Source organism: Caretta caretta, chromosome 7, assembly GCF_965140235.1.
Source record: "Caretta caretta isolate rCarCar2 chromosome 7, rCarCar1.hap1, whole genome shotgun sequence".
Lineage (NCBI taxonomy): Eukaryota > Metazoa > Chordata > Testudines > Cheloniidae > Caretta > Caretta caretta.
Genome location: NC_134212.1, coordinates 64,927,462 through 64,954,102, shown reverse-complemented (window position 1 = coordinate 64,954,102; position 26,641 = coordinate 64,927,462). Strand labels below are relative to the sequence as shown.

Below are 26,641 nucleotides of genomic sequence, written 5' to 3'. Positions count from 1 at the left end.
TACTCTTATGGAGGCAGTGCTCTGTCCTTCCTCTGAGCTGTCCAGTTCGGAGCAGGCACTGGGTATGTCAGCTCCCTCATTATTGGAAGACTCAGATTCTTAGTCCTCTTCAGAGTTGGAGGTTGTGTCCTATGTGTCCCAGCCTAGGCAGGATGTGAATACTCTGTCAGGGACTTAAACCACATGGTTACTACATCAGCAGTGACCAGAAGACAAGGGGCAGTGGTTTGTTTGGTCAAGGGTGAGTCCCAGGACCCTGTCAATGGTCTTTCTGAACCTTATGGGGTTTTCCCCCCAGCTTCTAGGTTATCCCCTCATCTACCCCAATCTGTCTTCTTGGGTGCATGTTGGGAGCATCGGCGCCGAAGACAACATCTTCCTGTGTTCAGTGCCTAGCAGGTGGAAGCCATCCCAGCTGTTCCTCCAGCAGAGGAGATAGAGCAAACTCCACTTCAGCTTCCCTGTACTGTTGCTTCCTCATCACCAGATGAGGTGGGTAGAGGCAATGAGCTACTCTTCTCCACCAGATGTTTATATAGCTCACCAGGGATTTGTGTAGCCACAGTCTTGGATATCCAAGCGGAGGAGGCCTGAGAGAAATCCCACAAGCTGGTGGATATGTTGGCTTCTGGGAGACCCACCCGGGTGGCTCCCCTGATCAGTGAGGCTGTTGTGGAGCTGTTCAAGGCATTGTGGCAGACCTAGTCTTCCCTACCCCCACAGCAGAAAGGGCAGAGAGCAGATACCATGTTCCCTCTAAGGAATTTGAACACCTATCCACACATCCTCCACTAGGCTTCTTAATAGTTGCTGCAGCTAATGAGCGGGAGAGGCAGGGACATCATTTTGACACCAAAAGGAAAGATTTCAAAGAATCCGGACTTTTTTGGCTGTAAACTTTATTCTACAGGAGGCTGCAGTTTAGGATTGCGAATCAACAGGCTCTCCTCAATCGATATAACTTCACCTTGTGTGATAACATTTTGAAGTTCAGGGACAGGTTACCTAATAACTGTGGAAAGGAATTCATTTTGATGGTGGAAGAGGGTAATCTGGTGGCCAGAACAGCTCTTTAGGCCTGCTTGGATGCAGCTGACAAGCAGCTCGGATCATGGTGTCTGCCATAACCATGAGAAGGTGTTCATGGCTGCAGTTATCCCATCTCTCTCCAGAGGTACAGCAGACCATCTAAGACCTACCATTTGAAGGTTCTTCACTTTTTTAGACAAGACAGAAGATAGGCTTCATAGCTTAAAGGGATTCTAGAGCGATGCTGACGTCGCTTGGAATTTATATGCTGGTGACAAAAAGGAAGCAGTTCCCGCTGGAGCTGACCTACAGATATCTGGGATTTATGCCTTAGTTCCAACACCTGTTGAGAAAAAAGGGACAGAAATTATAGGGCGTGACCACCACCACCACAGAGTGCTATCTGCTCTTACCCCTCTTTTTGCCAATCATTTATCTCACTTCCTATGTATTTGGAACTGCCTGACCTTAGATCTGTGGGTCTTAAGCATGGTGAATTTGGGATACACCTTCCAGTTTCTTTCTGTTCCCCTTTCTGCCCCCCTTCCCCGTCCCTTTTCAAGGACACACTCACAAGACTGTCCTTCTGCAGGAGGTCCAGTTGCTCTTCAAGCAGTGGCCATAGAGGAAGTTCTTCTGTTTCTCAGTGGGAAGGGGTTTTATTCCTGCTGCTACTTTATTCCGAAAGTGAAATGTGGTCTCAGGCATATCCTAGATCTAAAAGAGTTAAACAAATTCCAGAAGAAAATAAAATTCTGCTTTGAAAATAAATTAAAATAAAATAAACTTGAAAATAAAATTCTTCCATTATTTTTTCCTTGGAGCAAGAGGACTAGTATACTGCCCTTTACTTAAAAGGTGCTTATTTCCATGTGGCAATCCACCAGAACCACAGGAAGTTTCTCAGGTTCATGGTAAATGGGATTCACAATCAATTTACAGTGCTTCCATTTGGACTTAGTCGCTCCTCACATTTTCATGAAGTAGCAGTGTTCCTTCAAAAGTCAGAGGTCCAAATGTTCCTTTACCTGGATGACTGGCTGGTGAGAGGCAGGTCTCAGGTACTGTCCAGTGTAGCCATTATCCAGTCTACTTTTGCCATGCTGGAGCTCCTGATCAATGTGGATAATCAATCCTGAAACCAGTACAGGAGAATAGAATTTATTGGAATGGTCCTGGGCTCTACAAAAAACAAAGCTTTTCTACCACAATCAAGTTTCGAAACACTGCGGGGCTTAGTTCTGGAACTAAAAGCACATCTGGTCACCACAGTATGCAGCTGCCTCAGACTCCTAGAACACATGGTGGTGTGTACCTATGTAGTGCCGCACACCAGACTGCACCTCAGAGAGCTTCAAGGATGGCTAGCTTCTTGTGTATTCCCTGAGCCATCATTGTCTAGATACGGCAGTTTGACTACCAATGCTAATCCTGTCCTCTCTGGACTGGTTCGTAGGGGGGGCCTCTTTTCCCCACAACTAGCTCTCACTTTAGTCACAGATATGTTGGCCTTTGGTTAGGGAAAGAAATTAGGGGAACTGCAGACTCGGGGTCTTTGGTCTTCTCAAGATTTGAAAGCTCATATAAACATAAGGGAATTGTGAGCTGTTTGTCCAATTTTTTCACCCTTCCTTCCATGTATCAAGGGGGGAAAAGAACTGCTAGTGTTAACAGACAACACAGCAACTATGTTTTGTATGAATAGACAGGGAAAAACTTGAGTCACTTGATTGTGCTGGGGAGTGATTCTCCTTTGGGAGTTCAACATAGCCAGCTCTGTTCACCTCAGATCTGTTTACCTTCTAGGGGTGCAGAATATATTGGCAGATCAGTTGAGCAGCTCCTTTACTGATCACTACCAGTGGCTGTGACCTGGGTGCCTAGGGCAGCCCTCACTGGAAATGCCAAGGTCAGGGTAGGCTGCAAAAGGGAGGGCAGACACTCCCAAAACTGGTGGTTAACACTAAAGTTAAACTCTTCAACTAGTCACAAACTGTGCTCCTGATCCCACACATTGGTTATCAAGAGCAAAAAAGGAAATCACACAGCCCCCTTTATTACATCCCAGTTCTCTGGCTCCCAATCAGCACCTAGGTGCAGGTAGGTGAGGAGTTATTTTAAAACTCTGCTCACTAGACAAAATGTTCTTCTGACCCCAAAAGGCCAGTCACATTGCCAGGTCAGTATTAGGTTGGATCTTACCCAAAATACCACACTGCTAGCCAATTCTTTAGCATCTAAAACTAAAGATTTATTACAAAGAAAAAAGAAAACAGAAGAGACTTGTTAAATGGTAAAGCAATCACATACATACAAAGACTTCAAAGTCCATATATTAGGTTCTTAGTAGTATTAGTGAGTTTGCTGGCTCAAAAGTCTCCCTGGAACACATCCACAGCTTGGATGGGTCATTCCGTCCTTTGTTCAGATCTTCAGTTTGTAGCAAAGTTCCTCCAGACTGGTAAGAAGCAGGATTGAAGACAAAATGGAGAAGATGCACATTCCCTTTATAGTCCTTTTGCCATGTGTCTGGTACTTCCTTTGTTCCAAACACAAGATTCACAGCATGGAAATGCTTTAGAGTTCTGTGTCCATAGGCATACCACATGCCTTGCTGATTTGACTCATCAGGTGTAGTTCCTGGTCTTTCAATGGGGTTCATTGTACAGCTGATGTCCCTTGATGGGCCATCCAGTAGGCTTAATGCTGATGCCGCTCTGTCTGTGGGTGTCACCCAGAAATACAGCACAAGTTTGAAAATATAGATATACCCTACATATCTATAACTCATAACACAAAGGTAATACAAACATATAAATAAGATTATCATACTTTGCAAATCATAACATTTTCACTGGTACCTTTCATGGCATATCTGGTCAGATTCCTTGCAATTTTACAATATTGGTATCACTAATATTATAATGGGCTCCCATATTCCATACAGGATCACCATACACCCTTTATACTTGTACACAGTGGCATGCAGCAGCAGAGGTCACTCCAGCCTCCCTGACGGGCACCACTGAGGGGAAAACATCTCTGACAATCATGCATTGGGCGTGCACTGAGCTTCAGCAGAATGGGCATGTGCAACATATCTCAGAGAGCAACAGTTATGTTCTTATATTGTGCATTAAGGAGATTACCTTCTCAACAGTGTGAAGAAGCTGCACCCCAGATATAGGGCAGCACCCCCCCCCCAATGAATTAAGGAAAACTGTATAGTGTTAATTTAATTTAAATGTACAATATCCAAAATTATGATAATTTTCATTTAGTGGGGTCTTGTTTAGACTATATTAAATATAAATGGCTCCTGGCTGCACCAGAACCAAAAAGCTTTTGATCCCAATGCTTTTTCTGTCATTTGAGTTTGGGAGGGGATTAATGAGTCTTTCATTTTCCTCCCAAGGAATGTAGTACAGCTCACCTAGAGTGAGGCTGGCAAACAGCAACCAGCTGAAAGCTGCACAGCCATCTGTTACTAGGAATAAGATTTACTGCTCCCTTTCATTGTGGGACCTGGGTTCAAGACATCCAGTGATCCTACCTTAAATCTGTGCTTGTCTTGTTTAGACCAATTAAATATGCCATGTATATTTGTATAGAGTATGGGAAAAATCATACTGAACTGTTTTTAAGGTACTTTGTAGGTATCAGATGATACTTTGGGTCCTATTTTTGTCAAGTAAAAGAAGCATAGAAAAGAAGAGAGCATTTTGGCTAGATTAAGACAGAAAAACTTCAAGTGAGAATAGCTTAGTTAAGGGCAAAATCCACAAGATGCAGAAAAAGATGCCCCAATCCCTCCCCCAACTCTCTGCAGGAAACCCACAATAATTACTCCTTTAGGGAGAGGGTTTAGTAGTTACATGGAGGTGTAGGGGCATGAGTTCTCAGCTACAGGAAACCCTGATGATCTGTGGATATTGACATCAAACCCTGTGGATTCAGTGGCATCCATGCTGTGTATCTTCCTGTCCAGATTTCTCCCAGCAGCCAACCCATTTTATCAATTTGAGGTGTATAGTACAACCCCTGGCCCCACTGGCGTGCTCCTACTCTGAGGGAAGAAGGAGGCATGGAGAGGCATTCAAACTAGAGTGTTCTCCCAAATATGTGAGTTCCTTCATGGAGCATATTATGGAGAGCTGCACCCATGCTTCCACTTGAAAATGTTCCCCAGTATCCAACAAATCTTCAGTCATTCTTTGATCATGTGGAAGGCTTCCACAAGTTTGGGGAAATATAGTACCCTAGATACTACTCCCCTCTATTTATATTCTTGCTCCTTTGCTCTCTCCTGCCCTTTTTTGCCCTTCATGCGGCCCAAAAAGTTACACAAGCCATAGTACTTCAGGGTATAGCTGACATTAAGATGTAGAATCCATGTTGTCCTCTTGGACCCTGTTTGATTTCCTGGTAGTAGTCATTAATAGCCAATGATGTTATTGTGCTCATGCTGATAGACTATTATTGGGGACCGTGCTGAAGTTATAAACTGTAATATCAGAGCATTCAGAGGTGCTGGCACTTGAAGCTCCTGTTGACATCAGATGGCTTTTGTAACTACTCAGCACCTCTGGAAATCTGGCCCTGACATTTTCTTACTCAGACTGACAGGATAGGAAATCCAGGCAAGTTGCCTGGATTACAAAACTCTTGCGACATTTCTATAATGTCTAGATGAAAACAGTAATTGTTAACTGTGCCTGATTTTTACCATGGATGTAATTTTTGTGAATAAAATCCATTTTCTTAGCTGGATCAACATTTGTCAAGTAGAAAAGGAAAGAGATATGAGAGATCTATTTTCAGACCTGTAAGACAGTATCACCTGGAATGCAAAATGTTACATATATAATATGTATATATAGTTTACATCATTTGTATAGTGTATATTATGTATGTTGTAATTTATATTATGGATATATAGAACGAACCTCAACTATATGGCTGACATTCCTTATAAGTTCACAAGTTTTATCGCCCCTCAGCTGTTTGCCTTGCACAACTTAAAAGGGCTGCTAGTTTTGGTAGCAGAGCTTATAAATTTATTTAATCAACAGGTGCCCACCTAATTAGCTGTGTGTGCATGTGCAGTGCCTATATGTGTAAGTGTGCATCTGTATGCCTAAGAAAATATTCTTCTCGCTCCCAGTCCATAATTTTGAACAGCTATATCTTTGTTAAATTAAAACCAATATTTTCCAAACCAAAAAAAAAGATACTAGTGATAGTTACAGACTCTGTGTCAAGTTTCAGGTTTGAACTTTTAAGATGGAAACTTCATTCACATTTTCCTTGTCTAAATGTAATATGGTTAGAGTTTTTAATCACCCTTGCCAACCTCAGAAGTTGCTGACCGGGAGTTTGTTCAAACCTTTTGAAAGAATTCAGCAGTTTGTAGAAGTCAGAGGTTCAATTCTGCTCTCAGTTAAACTAGTTTCAGTTGTCTTTAGAATTTGGCCACAAGTATGGAAAAGAGAAGTCCAAACCAAATACTTTAGAAAGTTCTGAGGATGTGAAATTAGAGACTTTAAAGACAATTGTTTTGCAACATGAACTCGAATGAGTTCTACCAGGTACTGTAAATGTATGAGATGTTAGGTTTGTGTATCAGTAAAACTGTTTTTGATGTTCTCTCAAATGCTCATTTATGCTATTAGGTAATATGTTTGGGAATTACAGTGATCACACCTACTGTGGTCACCTAAATTTTGAGGAAGTAAAGGACAGTTGCTTGAAAACTAATTGACAACTAATAAAAATTATGGGACAAAGCTTATTTGTAATAAAGCAGCATCACACAATATTTCATTCTTGGTACAAAATCGTACATTTTTGTAACACAGTATGATCCTTTGCATGAGTATTACTTGAAACAAACTGTATCTGATCAAATGAATTGTAATGGCAGCTAGTTGCATTTGGGCTGTGAGATATTGGGTGCCAAATATTGGCTGTCCCTTAAAACATAGGATAGGTGCCACCCTATTTTCCAGGATATAGTTTTATATTCATAACAGCCATGAAGGTGAATAAAACTAAAGGCTATTCAGAGTTAGTGCTGTTTATGCAATGTAGTATCTTGTTCAGAGAAAATGATGTGGCTTACCATTTAAGGAGCAGAATGATTGCTGAGTAAACCCTTCACACCTAATAGTTTCCTTACATTATCAATATTCATGCAATGCAATACATTATGCATTTAGATCAGTGGAAGTTGTGTGATTTAAATCCTGTGTGCCTCTTTGAAAATTCACTGCTGCTATATGTTTGTGTATTTACTAGCTCCAATTATTCCCCAATTACTGAATCTTGTAGGCATTTTGAAATTACAGTGTATATCATTATTAATCTGTGCCTTGTTTTTTCTGAATTTTCAAAACATCTTGAAATTAAGTTTTGGTTTGAAAGCTCTAATAACGTTACTTTTTTAAACAACATACCAAAATGCATAGAAAAACATAGATTGGATTTCAAGCTCATTAATCTTTCTCCTTCAGAGAGCTTCCTTTTCTAGTGTGTAAAGCTGGTGCTATGTACAGTATTTTTGTTTATAGTAGTATAAACATTTTCAGCCTGTGTCTTCATTGCTGAAATAACCCACCTCTTTCATATCAACTCTTACCTAGGAGCCGCACTGCAGACTCATTGATGTAGGTTTTTTCTGCATGGCAGCCAAGGCTAAATTGTGATTTCATTGCATGATGCAACTTCACCTTTTTGGTTGTCTATGGGATTCATTATATTTTATTCTTGTACTGCCTGTGCATGTCAACGTGCTTATCCTAATGGCCTATACACTGAATGCAGTCTAAGCATTAAATGCATGAACCAGAATTTTAAAAAAAGGAACTTTGAACAAATATAAAGTATGGTGATCAGTATCTGGAGTTACTCTTTTTTACAGAACTAAATTAGTCACAATATATATCAGGTCTGTCAATTTAAAATGTCTGGCATCATATGGTAGCTAACCGAATGGATAAGTGCGAACAGAGGGGTTGGGACGGCAGGAGAGAGTGAGAAAAACATACTACCTACTTGCTATTATTCTTAGATGAGGGCTGAGTGAATGCTAAAAGCATTCAGAAGTCAGGTAAGCCTCCCATTGATCACAAAGCCTCTTCACAGTAGGCTATGCTGGCAATAGCTAGGATTAAAACACCAATTCTTATCAAATATAAAGCTTTGGGAAGAAACTGAAAGTACTATCATCTACTGTGTTTAACCTGCAAAATAATTTAAAATTAATTCTGGTAACGAATAGCACCAAAAGTATTAACTGAGATTTGACATGAAGAATCACAGTCCTGTTCTAAACTCCTTTTGCAAACTGTTTGGACCATCTAAAATAGCACTTCATTAATATTTGTTCTTAGATGTGTTGACAGAAAGCTTTAATATAAAGTGGCAAGAGATGTGTGATTAGTACTAATTCTAAAGGTTGGGTGTCAATGGAATAATGACATATCACCACTGGGAAACTTACTACCAAAATATACGGTATTTTGAGCATCTTCTCTAAACTCAGTTTGGTGGTATTATTGATTAGCAGATGTAATCACGCGAATCTTGTGATCAGTATGTGTCCAAATGTTATGCACTATATGTTTTCCTTTCAGGATTGATTAAATATTCTCTAGCAATCTGTGATGAATGGAGCCTATTCATTGCCCACTCCCCCACCTATACACCCACACTTTGCATTAGTATTCATTTTAATGGTATTTTAAGCATGAAAAATTGTAGATAAATGGAATTGTAAACGTGAAAAAATACTTTAAAAATTGCTTTTAAAGAATCCAGTGAATACAGACAAATATATTCAGAATGGAACAGAAATAATGGACATTGCTTAAAGAACATCATTTTACAACAGCTGTAGTATGACGTCCAGTAATGTCTTGCAGCTCCGAGGATTCTCTACTATTTTTCGCCTTTATTTTTTACATACTCAGGATCCCATATAATACCAGTTACCCTTCTGCTGAAGAGAGACAGAGGATCTTGCCAGTGCTGTTTCTGAATTGACCAGAAGTGTCTTTGTAGAGTAAAGGAGGTACTTCCTTCCAGTGTGGAAGCGGTGTGAGCAGGGTTCCGTTTCTGACTCTGACACTGTGTGTGTGGTATTGAGCAAGGCACTTAACCTTGCTATTCATCAGTTTTCCCCATCAACTTGGATAAAAATACTTCCCTCCCTCAGTTATAAGGCTTAACAAATGTTTGTAAAGCATTTTGATATATTGTCAGATAAAAGCTGTAAATATTTTATTCTATCAATATAATTCCTCATATCGTCTCCCACCTTCGGCATGAAGTGGTTCTGCATCCTCCCAATTCTGCAAATGATGGAGCTCAAGTCTCACCGTTGGAGCCCTTTTGTGATAGCTTGTTACATTACTGCAAGCTGCCAGCCCTTAACCCCATTTTGAAAAGGGAGATAAAGTGACTGGTTAAAAGCAAATGTGGTAGGGTTAATCTACTTCAGGGTTCTCAAACTGGGGATTTTGACCCCTCAGGGGGTCACGAGATTATTATTATATGGGGGGTCGTGAGCTGTCAGCCTCCACCCCCAAACCCAGTGTTGCCTCCAGCATTTATAATAGTGTTAAATACAAAAAAACGTGTTTTTAATTTATAAGGGGGGGTTGCACTCATAGGTTTGCTGTGTGAAAGGGGTCATCAATACAAAAGTTTGAGAAACATTGATCTACTTTTGCAAACCAGGCTTTGGCTTTAACAGATCACCAGGCATTAGTATTTGTCATTCGGATTTAAAACAACTTTCTTGTCAGAAAAGTTGAAGTAGGACTATTAAGTTATATGCTTCTAAAATTACTTCTCTATTTTATTTCTGTTTGCCATGTTGTATTTTCAGGAGCTCATAGTATTCAATAGCTATAGACAACAAAAATGTAACTTCCCTTACATTGTTATTCATTACATTTAAACAAATAGGACAGTCTCTCAGGCAAGGTAAATGTGACTTCTGTGAATGTTTGACAGGACTGGCATTTTGTTACTGTATCTTGTCATAACAGACGAGTGTCACATTCTAATAGGATGTAATCTGGTCCCCCAATTGGAGCAGTTCTGATGTCAAGACTTCCAGGAAGAAAGGTTTACTACTGTGCTTGAAATATGCATAGGGAAAGAGGGTCACATAAGATGAGTACAGGGATTTAGTGTGGGGGAAATGGGGGATGCTAAAAGTGACAAAGACTAACTGGACTCAAAGGGAAGAGCCAGGGAAACAGGAGTCAGTAAAGATGAGACAATCACAAATGTTTATATGATCTGGGGGTAAATGCTGCCTGGATTTCCTAGCCCAGATTCAGTGTAGAAAGTTTATGCTATGCTGCGATGCCCAGGAGATTGCCAGAGTGCCCGATGATGACCCTTGAGAGTAGGGAGGATGTTGCATCAGGATAAGTAGTCAGGGAACTTATCTCTGCACGTGTGTCAGTGAAGCAGATGAGAATAAACCAGCAGGGCTCCCCAGGGCGATTTATAAAAAACACTAGCCTGGTACTAGCTAGGGCTTGTAGTAGCTGAATCACACAGACAGCGTTCCCAAAAATTTCTAGGAAGAGCTAGGACACTAGTTTAAAGAAGGGACCACCAGATCATCTAGTCTGACCTCCAGCATAGCACAGGCCACCAACACCACCCAGCACACACACAAAGTCCAATCACAAAAATTAAACCAAAGTTTTACAGCCCATTGGAGCCTAAACAATTATGTCGTCACAGGAAGAAAATAGGAGGAACTGGGCTGTACCAACGCCCAAAGCTCCTGCAGTGGCAGGGAATTAATTAAATGGGATATACCCCATAAACGATCTGGAGGATGGTGTGGATTGCACTCTCAGCAAATTTGCAGATGATACTAAACTGGGAGGAGTGGTAGATATGCTGGAGGGTAGGGATAGGATACAGAAGGACCTAGACAAATTGGAGGATTGGGCCAAAAGAAATCTGATGAGGTTCAATAAGGATAAGTGCAGGGTCCTGCACTTAGGACGGAAGAACCCAATGCACAGCTACAGACTAGGGACCAAATGGCTAGGCAGCAGTTCTGCGGAAAAGGACCTAGGGGTGACAGTGGACGAGAAGCTGGATATGAGTCAGCAGTGTGCCCTTGTTGCCAAGAAGGCCAATGGCATTTTGGGATGTATAAGTAGGGGCATAGCGAGCAGATCGAGGGACGTGATCGTCCCCCTCTATTCGACATTGGTGAGGCCTCATCTGGAGTACTGTGTCCAGTTTTGGGCCCCACACTACAAGAAGGATGTGGATAAATTGGAGAGAGTCCAGCGAAGGGCAACAAAAATGATTAGGGGTCTGGAACACATGACTTATGAGGAGAGGCTGAGGGAACTGGGATTGTTTAGTCTGCAGAAGAGAAGAATGAGGGGGGATTTGATAGCTGCTTTCAACTACCCGAGAGGTAGTTCCAGAGAGGATGGTTCTAGACTATTCTCAGTGGTGGAAGAGGACAGGACAAGGAGTAATGGTCTCAAGTTGCAGTGGGGGAGGTTTAGGTTGGATATTAGGAAAAACTTTTTCACTAGGAGGGTGGTGAAACACTGGAATGCGTTGCCTAGGGAGGTGGTGGAATCTCCTTCCTTAGAAGTTTTTAAGGTCAGGCTTGACAAAGCCCTGGCTGGGATGATTTAATTGGGTATGGGTCCTGCTTTTGAGCAGGGGGTTGGACTAGATGACCTCCTGAGGTCCCTTCCAACCCTGATATTCTATGATTCTGTGATACCTGGATAATACCAACAAGTGACGCACATGCTGCAGAGGTGAAAACCCCCAAGGTCATTGCCAATCTTACCAGCAGGAATTCCTTCCCAACCCCGCATATGCTGCTCAGTTAGACACTGGGCATGCTGACCAAGAACCAGCCACCCAAGCACCTGAGAGAGAGAATGTTTGATGCCCCCTGAGAACACTGGCCTACCCTGTCCAATGTCCCATCTCTGAAGCTTTAGAGGAAGAAGACAAAAAATCCCAGAATACATTGTGGGGGGGAGAAGAAGCCATTCTTTATCCCTGCAGGTGACCAGCTGAAGCCCTGAAGCATGAGCTTTGGAATCGTAAGATCAGTAGGGGACTCCAGGGCTGCTGAGCCCTCCTGCCCACCATCAAAGCAACCCCATCATACAATCTCACTCCTAAATTTGTCCAGCTCTCTCATAAGATTAAGTTGTTTGTCCCCACAACTTGTATTTGGAAACTGTTCCAGAATCTCACTCCTCAGATGATTAAGAATTAAACACTGGGTGCTGGAAGACCCGTGACATTGGTGAGCACAGAGCAACATGGTTTCCTACAAGGAATGAGAGTGATAGGACCATGATTGTTGAAGATTGTTTGTGTGTAGTGTGCTTTATAGTTTCATACAGAGTCATTTCCTAGTTTAAAGTATGAGACTGCATCATCTCAGGAGTGGCTACTTATTCACTATTGGAGTTGTTTTCAGAAGGTATAATTAATGCAATATGAATAGTTTGGGTTTCTGTAGATAGTAAAAAGCCTGGAGCTATGACACCAGGACACCACAGCTGGGGTTAATGCAAGGCTGTCTTTATTTTCTGCTTACACAGATTCTTACCACCTTACAATATTTCCCCAGTTGACATCCTGAGTAGTGGCTGTAAATGTTAACCATATAGCAAAAGAAAATGGCAGGATGTCTGGTCTGGTGGTGTAACTACCCATTCCTACCACTCAGTTAGTCATTTAGCTTTCATAGCTCACTTGCATTTTCTTCTGCACTCGACAGAATTACTTTACTTTAGGCTCTGATTTATTACTACTTTGTACAAATTAGTTACATTAAGCAGATGTCTCCCTTATGACCTGTGACACAATATTATCTAATAGGATAATTCAGAAAAGACATACAACAGAATGAGGTGGAAATCTTTAACTTTCCCACTCTGTCATTTTCCTGTGTGATAGATCTAAGTTAGGTTGTAAGCGCCATAGGGCAGAAACCTGGATTTTTATTTGTTATATAAACAATTATATGTTGATGGGCAACAATTTGATCATTGGCAAACTTCTTTCAAAGAAAACCATATGGTAAGAGACAGCAAGATGGACAGCTTGTAGATGTTATGGAAGTGTTCCCATTCCAGAAATGTAAGGTATTTTGAGGAAAATTGACAGTACAGTGGATTGTCTACTTAGGGTGAGGCAGGGCAGTTACTTATCCATATGTCAACAGGCAAGGCAAAGAGGGAAAGAGGTCTTGAAGCAGCTTAGGGAAGTGGAAACAGAATCCATGGTGGAGAAAAGTCAAAGACGGAGCATTGGATGACCAAAAGGAAAAGGCAATATTCAATAATAAGGGTATAAAAGAGAATATTCTTTTGGTAAATCTATGAATAATTGTCAGTTCATTAGATGGTACATGAACATTCACCACTGCCTGTTAACTATGGTTTGTTTTTACATGTGCAAATTAATGATTCTCACAATGAAAAACGAAAGTTAGATTTCTGCAGATCAGCTAAAATTTCCACATTTTGGATGTTCTGACTTTTCTAAGCTGTGGTAAAAAGTCCAGTGCCAGGCTAGGGTGGGAGGGATAGCTCAGTGGTTTGAGCATTGGTCTGCTAAACCCAGGGTTGTGAGTTCAATCCTTGAGGGGGCCATTTAGGGATGTGGGGCAAAAATTGGGGATTGGCCCTGCTTTGAGCAGGGGGTTGGACTAGATGACCTCCTGAGGTTCCTTCCAACCCTGATATTCTATGATACAGAACATTTATAGGATGTAAGACAGAGAGAGAATGTACTTATCCTTGCAGTGCAAGCCATTGAGATCTATATCCTTTCTAAGGTAATTCTATTTGAAGGGCTTTGTTGAGAATCTGACTGCCTCATTTCTGAGCGTGAGAAATATACTGTTTAACCTTGCCAAGGATTTTCTGCTTGCTGTCATAATGCAGTTTCATGCCTTTTCGTAGTGGCCTGTAGGCTGCGGACAAGTGGCATTAAATTATTATTTTAAAATAATCTGAGTGATGGCAATACAATTTTAGAAGAATGGTGCTACGATAACCCTCAGAGATATGGCATTTTTATGGCATAATTCTCTCCTGTAAAATCATTGCCATGTGAAATTACTCTTTAATTTCATATTACTGCAGTTAGCACTATATAGGCTCTTCTTTCTGTGTGACAAACACTGAATATTAATCCACACTAGTTATAATTATGTTGGCACCTTACATTAAATTTGCTATTCTTCAAAGTGATGTCCCTATTTATTAATTTAAGCAATTGTTATTTTGCATTTTTTTAAATTGCCAGGTATTTGCAAATGTAGTACTGAGTCTAGAAGAGATGTTGCATGTTTATCAGAATTGTATACGTTGAATAATTCTGTGTGCTTGGAGGGAGACACATAATTTGGTGGTTTGGGATTTTGTTTGCAGCAGCATTGTAGCTTTTGTTTGGCTTTTCAGAAGGATGGTGTTACGGGAAGTTTATCCCCTCCTAAGAATACTTACAACTCAAGGAAAACTTGTATTAGGGGAGGACGAGGGCTTGACTCCCTCATATTGGGGAAAAGTTTCCAATAAAAAAAGATGTATCAAGTGGGGTCACAGAGTATCATGGACATAGTAAGCCAAATGCATGCATGAGTTTTACACTGGTGTAACTCATCCGACTTCAGTTGTTGTTCCTGACTTACACCATTTTTAGTGACAGAACAATCAGTGTGTAGCTGTGTAAATTACACCATCACATCACTGCTGAGTTTAGCCAAATTGCACTGGTTTAGCTAGGCAAAGTTAGCAGCTAGCAACTGACTGTTAGGTCACTAAAAATGGTATAAATCAGGAATAACCCAGTTAAAGTCCTAGCCAGTTCCCCGGGCTGTGTGCATTTCACCGTTGTGTGTGAAAACTTGGTAATCGTTCATCTAAAATGTGTCCCATCACCATTAATGTATTTGGAGATTGTGGTAGGATATTAGTCACAGGGTGCTGCTAGTATGCATTCATGTTTATCCACAGTGTTACCTAAAGGATCCCATCATTATTTCGTTACAGCATTTGATATTCATTAGTATTCCTGGGTGTTCCACGTTGCACACACACAGAACAAGATGTGGCCCCTGCCTCAGCAAGATGACAATTGAATAGATAGTGGCCCCTGGTAGGGAACGCTGGCTGCTGCATTGTATCTGCCCTCTCCAAAAAAGGGAGAAAGGAAAAGAGTCTGTCTGCAGCCTCTTCTCCTCTACTGCACCCACATTGGAGTCATAATTTTCCCATTCATGTTTTGATTTATTTTCCAATTCGACTCTCATTTACTCAACTCAGCTGAAGTAAATTTATAATGGGCAGAATTTAACCACTAAAACCTAAAAACTGATGGTTTTGTTAGTCTGTTTGCTGATAAAAATGCAGCTTTGTTATAGATACTCAAGTCCAAAGATAAACGAATTCTATACATACTGGTTTAGCATAAAAGTGGCCTCTTTGAGTGATATGGGTGAAAGAATATGAAACAAAGATGTGTGGTTTTGGCCTTGATTTCATGAAGACCAGTTCATTTATGCCATAGGAGATACACTCAGTAATATGGATTTATTTATTAACAATCATATTTTGTTTTTTTCCTAATAGCATTATTGTTTTCTGTACCTTTATTTGTTATAGTAAGGTGAAAACACAATGTTTGTTTTACCTAGAAGAAATTGCCACAAGTCAATCAAGCTTTCCCAGTTCCCTGAGAACTTGGTAACATATTGTAATAGTTCTTCATGGGGAATAGCATCTGCAGAGATGAGTCGAGATGCATTTTTTAATCAGGTTAGACCTAGAAGGTTATTTTTCTAGTGCCAGTTTGTACTGTGCCAGATCATAAATGGTAGAAGGGGATGTTATGTTAGGAAAAGGAAATAAAGACAAGATCTTGCTTTGTTTTCTTGGGGAGCGGCGGAGAGAGGAGCTGTCTCAAGAAGCTTGCAATTTACATGAAGTCAATTGTACATGTATCAAAAACACACTGGAGACCCAGAAGATATTTGTTGTTGGTTTTGTTTTGTTTTTTAATTGGGTGAGTAAAGGCATCACATGATGGTGTAATGCTGAAGTGTGGATTAGTGTCCTGGCATTAATGGATTTTCAAGAGGAATTTGAATCACGCGAGGGAGGAATGAGATAAGGTAGGCTATTCCAGCTGTGGGGAAGTAGGCTGGGGAAGATGTTGGTACGGGGTAGTACTGTGTAGTCTTTAAGGTGGGGAGGAGAAACTTAAACTTTATTTCATTAGGCAATGAGGAGCCAGTGGAGAGTTTCGAAGAGGAGAGTGAGAAGGTCCAAGTGGTGGGCATGAAATTTGATTTCAGCTGAAACACTCTGAAAGAACTGGAGTGGAGAGAGATGGGAAATATCTTCCTCCAAAGAGGAGGAAGCTGCATAACCCAGGTGGGAGAGAGACATTGAGGGCATGGCCAGTGTCTTAGCTGTGGCGACAAAAATATGTTGTGTAAAAAAAGAAACAACAGGGTTTGGCAATAGCAAGAAACAGAATGGGGAGGATTCAAACATGTAGTCTAGGGATTCGAGCCTGGGGGAAATGAGAATGTTAGTGTCAGCATCCGTAGCAAGGGATGAAGGAAGGATAAGGAGCGTGGGTGTCAAAGCACCCATAGAATTCAGCGGGACCATAATTGGGGCCTCTTCTACTAACTGGGTTAAACTATAGCTCCCTGCATTGAATCATATTTTAGAAAATACTGTAACCATAGAAATAAACACATCCCTTTACCAGAGTCCTAAATGTGCTTCTGTTCAACCCAGGGCCAGATTCTGCTGTCTTCTAGAACAGCGTGGAGAATGGAGTTCTTCCATTATCTTTAGTGGACTTACTCCAGATTTACACCGGAATGAATGAGATCAGAATCTGACCCTGATTTTGTAAATTAAAAACAGCAATAATTGGGTCTTAGGATAAAAGATTGTGTCACAGCAAGAGTGTGTGTCATTTATGCTTAATCTCAGAGGATGAACAAGAGGAAGCTAATACTTGTAAATGTAGAGCCCTGAGCTTTTTATCATGTGAACATTTTGTTCAATGGATCCCAGTCCTAGGGGCTGCTACGTTGCTTTTAGATACGAGTATGTATCATTTGTGCTATGGTGGGTCCTCTCTTTCCTCTGTTTAAAATATTGTTCTGATCCAAATGGCAAGTGTTCCTTTTGACAGAAAACAGCCCCTTCCTACATATCCTTTGTAGTGGTACCTAAAAGCACCATCAATGAGGAGACTTCCCAGTTATTTGGCCATATAATGTTGGTCCATCAGAGAAATAATTAAAAGCCTTGGGGTGCTGGAGAAATTATTGAGTCAGCTTTAAAGTGAGGCCTTCCAAACTTAGCCACTTAACTAACTGGCTTGCATTTAGAACAGATCAATTAATATATGTGTTGCAGGAAAGCAATGTTTGCTTTTCAATTAAGGAAATTTGCTTGGTCCAGAAAACATGGTTAATAAATGAAAGGCACTTGAATTAAAGAAAAAAGAAAAGAAAAAGAAAATCTGTCATGTCCCTTATGGCTGTCCAACACTTTAGATTCTTACTGAGAGTCTCACTCTGATTTATTTTAATTATGATATTTACTTCACCAGGATGTAAAATTTGCTTGCTAAGAGTCCATTTTTATAACTGCACAGCGGGTTCTTGTCTTTCATTATTTGCTTGTCTTTGCTAAGTAGTTATTCTTGGTATACCTGACCAGGGTATGTGATGCTATCCAGGGTAAGAGTAAGCAAAGACACACTTCTTCAGATGAACTTCTGCCCTCATAAATGATAATTCTCGTCTTTGGCATAGTTTCATGTTAATATTGTGTCACTGAAACATAGTAAAAACAAACAAACAAACAAACAAAAAACGAACCCAAACCTTTAAACCAATCACCTTAACTCTGTCTCCCTCAAAATGTATAAATGGATTTAAGGGGACATTGCCAGGTCAGACTTCCTCCAAATTTATGTGGTGCTTAAAGTCTTGCAGAATCATGCCTATGTTTTGTAATGGGAATTGGGGGAGTTCAGCACCTCTGTGAAATGGTCCTCATAATACCAATATAATCTTTTTTAATGTAAATTTCATAAGCAAATAAATATTTCTTGCAGCCCAAACTTTGCAGCCCTGTGCTAGTGTTTTCCTTCCAAGCCAAACCTGTCATGTGGATTCTAGGTAGGTTTTAGTTACAATATGCAACGCCTTTCCTCCATCTTTCCCCCTATTGCGGCAAGCTCCAGTAGCTATATTTAACATCCAAAGACACAGAATTTGAAATACTGTACTACATTACAATAATGATCAGTGGTCACATTATAATAACTGGGATCAGTTTGTATCCTATACTTAGAATAGTAAATAACTATATCAGTGGGCAGAGGTAATAGAATCATGGAACTGGAAGGGACCTCGAGAGGCCATCTAGTCCAGTCCCCTGCACTCATGCCAGGACTAAGCATTATCTAGACCAACCCTGACCAGTGTTTGTGGAGTCACCATCACTGGAGATTTTTAAGACAATCTCCTTAGCAATTTATTCCAGTGCTTAACCACCCTGACAGTTAGAAGTTTTTCCAAGTGTCCAACCTAAATCGCCCTGCAATTTAAGCCCATTGCTTGTTGTTCTATCTTCAGAGGTTAAGGAGAACAATTTTTCTCTTTCCTCCTTCTAGCAACCTTTTATGTACTTGAAAATTGTTATGTCCCCTCTCAGTTTTCTCCAGAGTAAATAACCCTATTTTTTTCAATCTTCCCTCATAGATCATGTTTTCTAGACCTTTAATCATTTTTGTTGCTCTTCTCTAGATTTTCTCCAATTTCTTCACATCTTTCCTGGAATGTGGCACCCAGAACTAGACACAATACTCCCGTTGAGGCCTAATCAGCATGGAGTAGAGCGGAATAATTACTTCTTGTTTCTAGCTTACAACACTCCTGCTGATACATCCCAGAATGATGTTTCCTTTTTTTGCAACAGTGTTACACTGTTCACTCAGTTATATTTATTAGTTAAGTATGCCTTGAAAGCTAAAAAACTTTAGTACTTTTATTTTATTTGTATTTTTTCTAAAGTTCACTATTTCTTTCTGTATTCTTTGAACTTATACAAAAATAAAAACGGGCACCTATCTAGGAGCCTATGCCACAAATTACAACAATAAAAAATAAAATGTAACTAGCAGTTTCACCTGACAGCTGGCGGAATTAATCCCTCTAAAAAGACCCAAAAAAGTCCCCTGGCCCCAGACACAGATATAACAGAGATTTAGTAATGAGATATAGAACACCAGTTTCAATTTGGCCTGGGTTGAGGTGATCAACTGCTACTGTCATTCGTTAGGTATCTACCTCACAATAACTCCCCCCAAAAAGTCAGCATGATTGGCTGGCTCCGCAAAGAGATAAGGATTGAATGGGCCAATTGAGACTGAATTTTCCTCTTCCCACTATATATGGTCTTCCTAGGTCATGGCTAAGCAACAGTGCTGTAGCATCATGATGGAGCATGCTCTGATCATGCCCATATTTTACCCATCCTGTGGATAAACACATGGGCTCCACGGCTTTCAATCAAGCACTGAAATACTGTGAAAACGGATATTCTTGTGGTATTTTCAACCTGGCTTGAACCAGACAATACTATACATTTCACATGAAAACCTGTTCTCATGAGGCTTCTTCTTTATACACAGCTTGCAGGCCCCCTTCCTACCCAAAAAGGCTTTAACATTAGAATGTTTTACCCCTTCCCCTCCATCCCAAAAGGGAAATGAGTGATCTAAGAACAGGCACAGAGTAATAGTCTCTTGTCAGGGCTCCCCAAATCAGAGGAAAGTGAATATGAGAAGTAAAATTAAGGAAATCCCTGATTCTTGTTGTGGAAGTAAGTAAAAGAAAACCCAGATTTAGTCTTTTATTCTTCCATTTAACCAAGGTATGCCACATTCCACCCCGAACTTTGTGATAAGCATTGCATTGCAAGGGATTTGGGGGGCTCCTGGGAACCCCTTGTTAAAATTCTGCCATCAGTTGAAGTTAGGTTCAGGGTAGTGGTTTGGTCTCTGGTGTAGATGCCTTATTTGTGGGACTTGTAAACATATATCTGCAGGCATAACATCAATACCTCGGTAGAACAAAAAATTTTGGTCAGATTGAACCAAATAGGAAGGGGTTGTGTGTGTGTGAGAGAGAGAGAGAGAGACTCCAAGCCTGTCAAACCAGATATTTACCACTTCAAGTTATTCAAGGTGGACACTGCTACTTCTCCACATACTCAGCCTAGCACTTATTTCTGGTAACACAGTTCAAACAATTCCAGCAATGTGCAATTTAATATGAACATTCACTTTTTTGGATAGATCCACCAGTCTTACAACTCTCTTGTCTGTAGCATGTGCATTTTTTGTACACTAATTTTTACAGGCAAATGGGATGGGAAGCAATTGGGGCCTATCAGAGGCTGCCTGGCCCTTTCAGAGGAGTTGTGCCCTGCCTTGCTATGTAGCAATCATCTCCCAGCTGATGCAGATCAGGGGATTTACTTACAACCAGTGGTCCCAGTTGTGAATGGGTCAGGGAGGACTACATAGTATGGGAAAAGAGCTCAGTGAAGGCGGAGACCCAGAGAAGAAGAACAAGGTAAGTGTCGTCTTGAGAAGGGCCTGCTGAAGGCAGGATATGGAGAACCACAGGGAACAGGTCAAGCTCCTGTGGGAGGCTGTGGGATAGGGTCTGTTAGGAATAGGGAGGTTCCTGAGAGAAGCTGCCAGAGCCCCTGGGGAGGAGAGGGGAAGCAATGGGAAAACCTGCTAGGAGGAAAGGCCTTCAGGGAGTAAGCCCTGGGAGGCAGTGCTTTGCCAAAGGAGCAAAATACAACTCTCCAATGCCTGGGAGTCAGGAACTGCAAAGCAGGGATTTTCAGTGTAGCACAAGAGGAGCAGAAGGATATTCTGTTTGGATGTTGGTGTGGATTCTTCTGTTACTGCAGAAGGGGACGGAGCTGGAATGAGGTGGCCTGGCCACAGGGCTGGCCTATGGAAGATGTAGTCAAAGACAGGCCATTATAGGGCCAAAGGAGTTGTTAATGGGAGTCACTAGAGAAGAAGACCCTGCAATGCCATGCTCTGACACCAGTGGGTGCTACGGCAGTGAGTGCAACTGCTTACAGAGCCCCTTGGTAAATTGTCAGGAGCATGTCCGTGTGTAATATGAAACAGGTGCTGTGTGTGTCTGTTCTGAAGAGGCAATGAGCCATAGCTGCTTCTGCTGTTGCTGGCTTCTTGGAACCATCTTCAGATCAGCATAATAGAGCCAGGCTTTTGGGGAGCAGATAAATGTTGCAATTAGAATGACAAAATTAGTTCAGATTTGATGGGGTTAGACATTCTGCCATTGAGCCTGAATCTCAAGTCTGAATCTCAGTATTAGAGTTATATAACTCCATCCACTGCAGTGGAGTTTCTCTTGATTTACACCTGTGTCAGTGAGTAGAAAATTAAGTATGCCATCGTTCAATTCCACTAAATTAAAATATTCTGTATGTTTTTTATATTCCTAAAAATAACTCCAGTGTAAAAGAAATAATTCTAACATGATCTCATGCCTCCTGGAAATATGAATCCTGCCCAGGTACAGAGGGGAGAATGGAGCCTTTAGTATGAGCTGACCAAATTGTTTTGTTTCTAAACAAAATGCAGCAGTAACTCTGGGACTACATTTTCCACTTGGAGTACAGGGAGATAAGCACAGCTCCCATATTGTTACTGGGAGTTTCAAGTCTGATACTTTCTTCATATTACACTGAAAAGATGCCCCTTAATGTTTTATTGGCTGAAGAGAAACGGAAAGAGTGCTTATCCCTGGTTCCTTTAAGATTTCCATGCATAGCTGTTGGACATGTTCTCCTAGGCTGACCCTTTGCAGGATGTCATGGTGAATTCTTTTGTACAGTTTTTTTCTTTTTCATGGACTATATACTGTTTGTAGACTTGAGGGAGAAAAAAGGAACCTGTGGTAACATTGTATTTTCTATAGCACGGGGGAGGAAAATGGTTACAGTTAAGAGTGGTATCATCAGCAACATAGCAAAGTGTCATGGCCCAAAGGTCAGGCACCATGGATGACAAAGACCGAACCCTACATCATTCATTCGGGAAAGTCAAATTACTGTGGAATTCATATTTTTGGAGTAAATAGCTTTCCTTCCTTTCCATGATCCTGCATTTCTGATACAAATGATTTTCAACAATAAAAGTGAAAGGACACCACATTTGTGTACAATGGAAGTAATTTTGGGACTAAAAATGAAGGACTTGAAATAAGGGACACTTGAGAGGTATGAGTAATAGTGGTGGTATTTATATTTTGATAACACCCAGAGTTCTGAATTTTGCTAAGTGCTGCAGAAACACGAGAAGCCATGGTTAGCATTAGCTAACCTGTACAAATCTTATGGATTTCTGGAAAGGACAGTGGTACAGAGATGCAGGCATTAACTGCAACCCTGGCTGACTTCTTCCAACAGCAAGCACTCTGAACACTACGTGGCAGGGGAGGGGAAGACAATAGGCCTGATTATTTTTGTCTGGTGTTACACCTGTGTAATTCCATTGACTTCAGTGGAGTTACTGCTGATTTTGCAATGGTGTAACTGAGAGCTAGAGGTCCTCAGACCCTGTGTTGGTGCAGCATAATTTGTCCTGTTTCTATTGTACTTCCTTTGGGTTTTGTTGCTATGGTACATAGTGACTCAAATGTATATCCTGCCTTGTTATAAGAAGATCCTTTACTCTCAAAAATGCCCTCACACAAGGTGCACTTACTGGTTCTTTGCTTACATCCTCCCCTTCTTTGTAACTAAATCTGTATGAGTAGAGTGTCAGATGCAAATTTCAATACCATAAATTAATTTTTGGCTGTTTTTTTCTTTCTCCCTGCTTTTGTAAATCAGTTTTTTCAGCTATAATATAGGTAGTATGTTTCATAATGTTCACATCTTAGCAAAACAGTCTTTCTTTATAAACATTTTGAATACAGTTTCCTACAGCACTGAGGTTTGTTAAAACACTAGGCTACTGTATGTCAGGGAGACTTTTGCCATATTTTTATGCATCTAAAGTCAAGAGAGGGCATGCCATACTTAACTTGTTTGACCTGTAGTGTATACAAGAAATGGAGAGAACTTGACTGCATGCTAAAATGACCTGGTAGCCTAGCTAATTTCTTTTATGCCTTAAATTAGGTTACTGACATTCATAATGCCTAGAACCTTGCTTGTTGAGCAATTCAGCATCATATTTGCGGAGGTACAACTATACTAACTGGTATTACACTCAGTGATTTATTTGCACTGGGGAAGCCAAGAAAATTCTGCATCTCTGTCTTAAAAGTGTGTTTTCCAAGGTTCTAAATGATCAAGAACTTTCCAGCTAGGAAGTATATTTTCCCCTTCCTCTTTATATAACTATGATGATTAAATGATCATTTGCTATACATATTGGGACATGCTGTTTACCTTGGCCTGCAACTTGAAGACCTTTCTGTGGCTTCCCTAATCTGATCTAGGAATTTCAAAAATAAATCACTAATTATATACATAGAAAAGATCTCCTTCCTTACCTCTCTGAGCCTGTAGATCTAAGTATGTCATAAAGTACCAGTTTGTATAGAGTATGCTTTGGAGTTGGACCTACCTTACTCTTAATATAATATGCTAGAATGTGCAATGTCTGCTTGCACACACAAAGGTAATTAATTAACCTGCATGCAAAAATTAACCCTTAGAGTACTGCTTCAAATTCCACAATTTTGTTGTTGTTTAATTTTACTAGTGGGCTATACTGCTTTCCTACTCAGGTCATAGTACTGTACATAAAGTATGTAACTAGCCATGTTAAAAAAAATCTTTATGAAAACAAGGAATCCTATCAACACAAACTCCCCCAGGTTGCTAATGGGTGATGTATTCATAAGCAACTAGAGTTTTTAAGGTTTTGACATTAATTTGAAATGTTTAATGTTTCAGTGTAATTGTGTGCCTGTTAGATTTAGTTCCTAAACTACTGTAGTTAAATAAAAAGAAGTCAGTTCTTTAAGGGTTAATGTGGAGTTAGGGGATCCCAAGGTATTCTCCTGCTTGTCTTTCCTTAAGATGTCTGCATGTTTCTTTTCAGGTAGTTACCTGAACATGTGAGCACTGGGAATGAATGAGTGACTAACTGAATGAATTAAATGTTCTTTTTGGAAATGCCTGCTTGTACTTTACAGGGGGATGGGAAAACAAAATGGTAGCTCCTACATTCAGGCCTTTCTCAAAACAAAGCAGGGGGGAAAAGAAAAAAAAATAGTTTTTGACATTTTCCACGCACTCTGATGCCACTAGTTTATTCAATTTCTTTTTCTTTCAAATAGCCCAATAGAATCCTGCCAGAATTTCTACAAAGATTTCACGTTACAGATAGACATGGCTTTCAACGTATTCTTCCTACTCTACTTCGGCTTGCGTGTAAGTACCTTGAATTATGTTGAGTGGTTCAGGGTAGGGAATGCAATGATTGTACTTGGAGATTATTTGACAGCTGCCTAACTCTTCATTGACAATTGATGCAAGAAATTAACGTGGTTTCTGAGACCTGTAAGTAAAGATTTTGGCTGAGGGCTGAGAGCCTCTAAGTAACAGTGGTGAGGAGACTGGGTAAGGGGATTGCAATTGACAATGTAGACTACTGCCAATTCACTATCATCTGATACTGCACAGTGGCCAGTGTGGAATTTGATCTCAGTCCAGTTCCCAATGCACTGATGTCTACATCACCAAAACTGCCCAACAACTGGCATTAAACACCCATCCTTCTTGGCAATCTCAGGCTGAGTGATTGAACTACCCTTGTGGTCCTCAGTGTGTTTGCTCCAGTTTAAGTTTCAGGTTGGTGAGGTAGCATGGGGAAGTTCACTGCTGCATCCTGTTTCTGCAAAGCTGTCAATCTAGCACCTGTCTGAAGTGCTAGGTTCTTAGAGAACATTTGATTTTGAAAATGTATCATTGGTCGCTTTCTTAAAACCCGGTCTCTTTAATGGGAATCAAGTTGGGCATCCAAAAATCAAAGAACCTAAAATCACTAGTCATTTACAAAAAATATTTGGGCCAATTGTACCCATAATGCATGCTGGGGTTTTTGGCTAAATTCAGGGGAATGGGCTTTGCACTAGAAATTAACATTACTTGTTGCTAGCTGTGAGAGCAGAAGCAGTGGAAGTTTTCCAGGACTGCATGGCTACTAATGCTGATGGGAGAACCTGAAAAGATTTGAAGGTCTGCAAAATTGGGCTGGAAATCTTTTAAACATGCTGTGATGAGCTTTCCTCTGTATCCTGTTTGTGGTTCACACAGTGTTTTTTTTATTTTGGCATGTCTGCTTTTGTTTCTTCTCAGAACCTGGAAGTGCAGCAGTGTTTGAGAATAAAAAGTTAAGAAAAAGTTTACCAACGTTTTAGGAACCAGTAAAAAATTTGGTTTGTGATTTGAACAAAAGGACTGGGTTGGTTGTTATTTTATCTGTTCAGTTTGACCTGGGCTAGATACAGTCATTAGCCCTTTGATAAATAGATTAGAAAATATTGCAAATACTGAAATGATCTATACTTCCCATATTCTGCATCACAAATACATAATGGAATGTATGCCAAATACTAAGATATGATTATTTAAAGGTGACCACTATACCATCAAGATATTCTGACTCCTTGTCAGAATAGATTCAATACACAGTACCTGTAAATTGCCAGCAACTACAAATTCAGAGGCGTCCTAATCTCTTCTTAGGTCTGTGACACATTTTGCACACAGAGAATCATTTATGCATGTATTACCCATGCTGATTTACGCTGAGTATGGAATAAGTTTTTACTCAACTTGAGTAAGGTGGCAGAACTGGCTTACTAGTGAATTTGCTAGATATATAACAATTATTTCCTACCTGAAGTTCTTTCAGTATAGTCTGACAGACTAAAGTGCTTTTGTGAAGACTTACTGGCAAGTTAAGTTATTTGAAGAAACATTATTTAATGGTACCCTTCTCCATCTCTTCCCTCTGAAATAATGAAATGCAACTCACAATCGTATAAATATTCCTATATCTACAGCTCTAGAAGATGTGTCCAAACACATGCATGCATCCTATGTAAATTCTTAGTCAGCCGGCATCCAAGTTTGCTGCAACGGAGAAATAATGAAGACAAAACACAAATTTAAATGAATTACCAGATAGTCAGGCAATAAGGCATGATAGAGCTATGGTTTTCAAGAGCTAATCATGGCTTTGGGAGGCACAAAATATTGCCAAGTACCTCACTGACGGCATGCAAACACTTGAAGCATGATAAGGATTATCCCAGGAGTTTATCCTGCTGCATTTATGGAATTTGTTTGAGAGTTATTAATTATTTAAATGAATTACCTTCACCATACTTTCACAGCATTTCTATTCAATACCATTATAGTAAAACCAGGGTATTTTGCAAACAGCAAACTCCATTTGAATGAAG

At 40.4% G+C, this 26,641-nt stretch overlaps 1 protein-coding gene across 39 annotated transcripts in view; it reads left to right on the top strand.

Moving 5' to 3' along the window:
- The window catches only part of KCNMA1 (potassium calcium-activated channel subfamily M alpha 1), an 873,358-nt gene that overhangs the window by 556,428 nt on the left and 290,289 nt on the right, over positions 1 to 26,641 (top strand). For 21 of the 39 annotated variants that reach the window (XM_048856391.2, XM_048856383.2, XM_048856376.2 and 18 more), the window contains one exon: positions 24,509 to 24,602. In XM_048856391.2, coding sequence (XP_048712348.2) covers positions 24,509 to 24,602 — 94 coding nt within the window. Of the gene's footprint in view, positions 1 to 7,670; positions 7,695 to 24,508; positions 24,603 to 26,641 lie in introns of all 39 variants that reach the window. The other 18 variants (XM_075130775.1, XM_075130771.1, XM_075130770.1 and 15 more) reach the window with 1 other exon arrangement.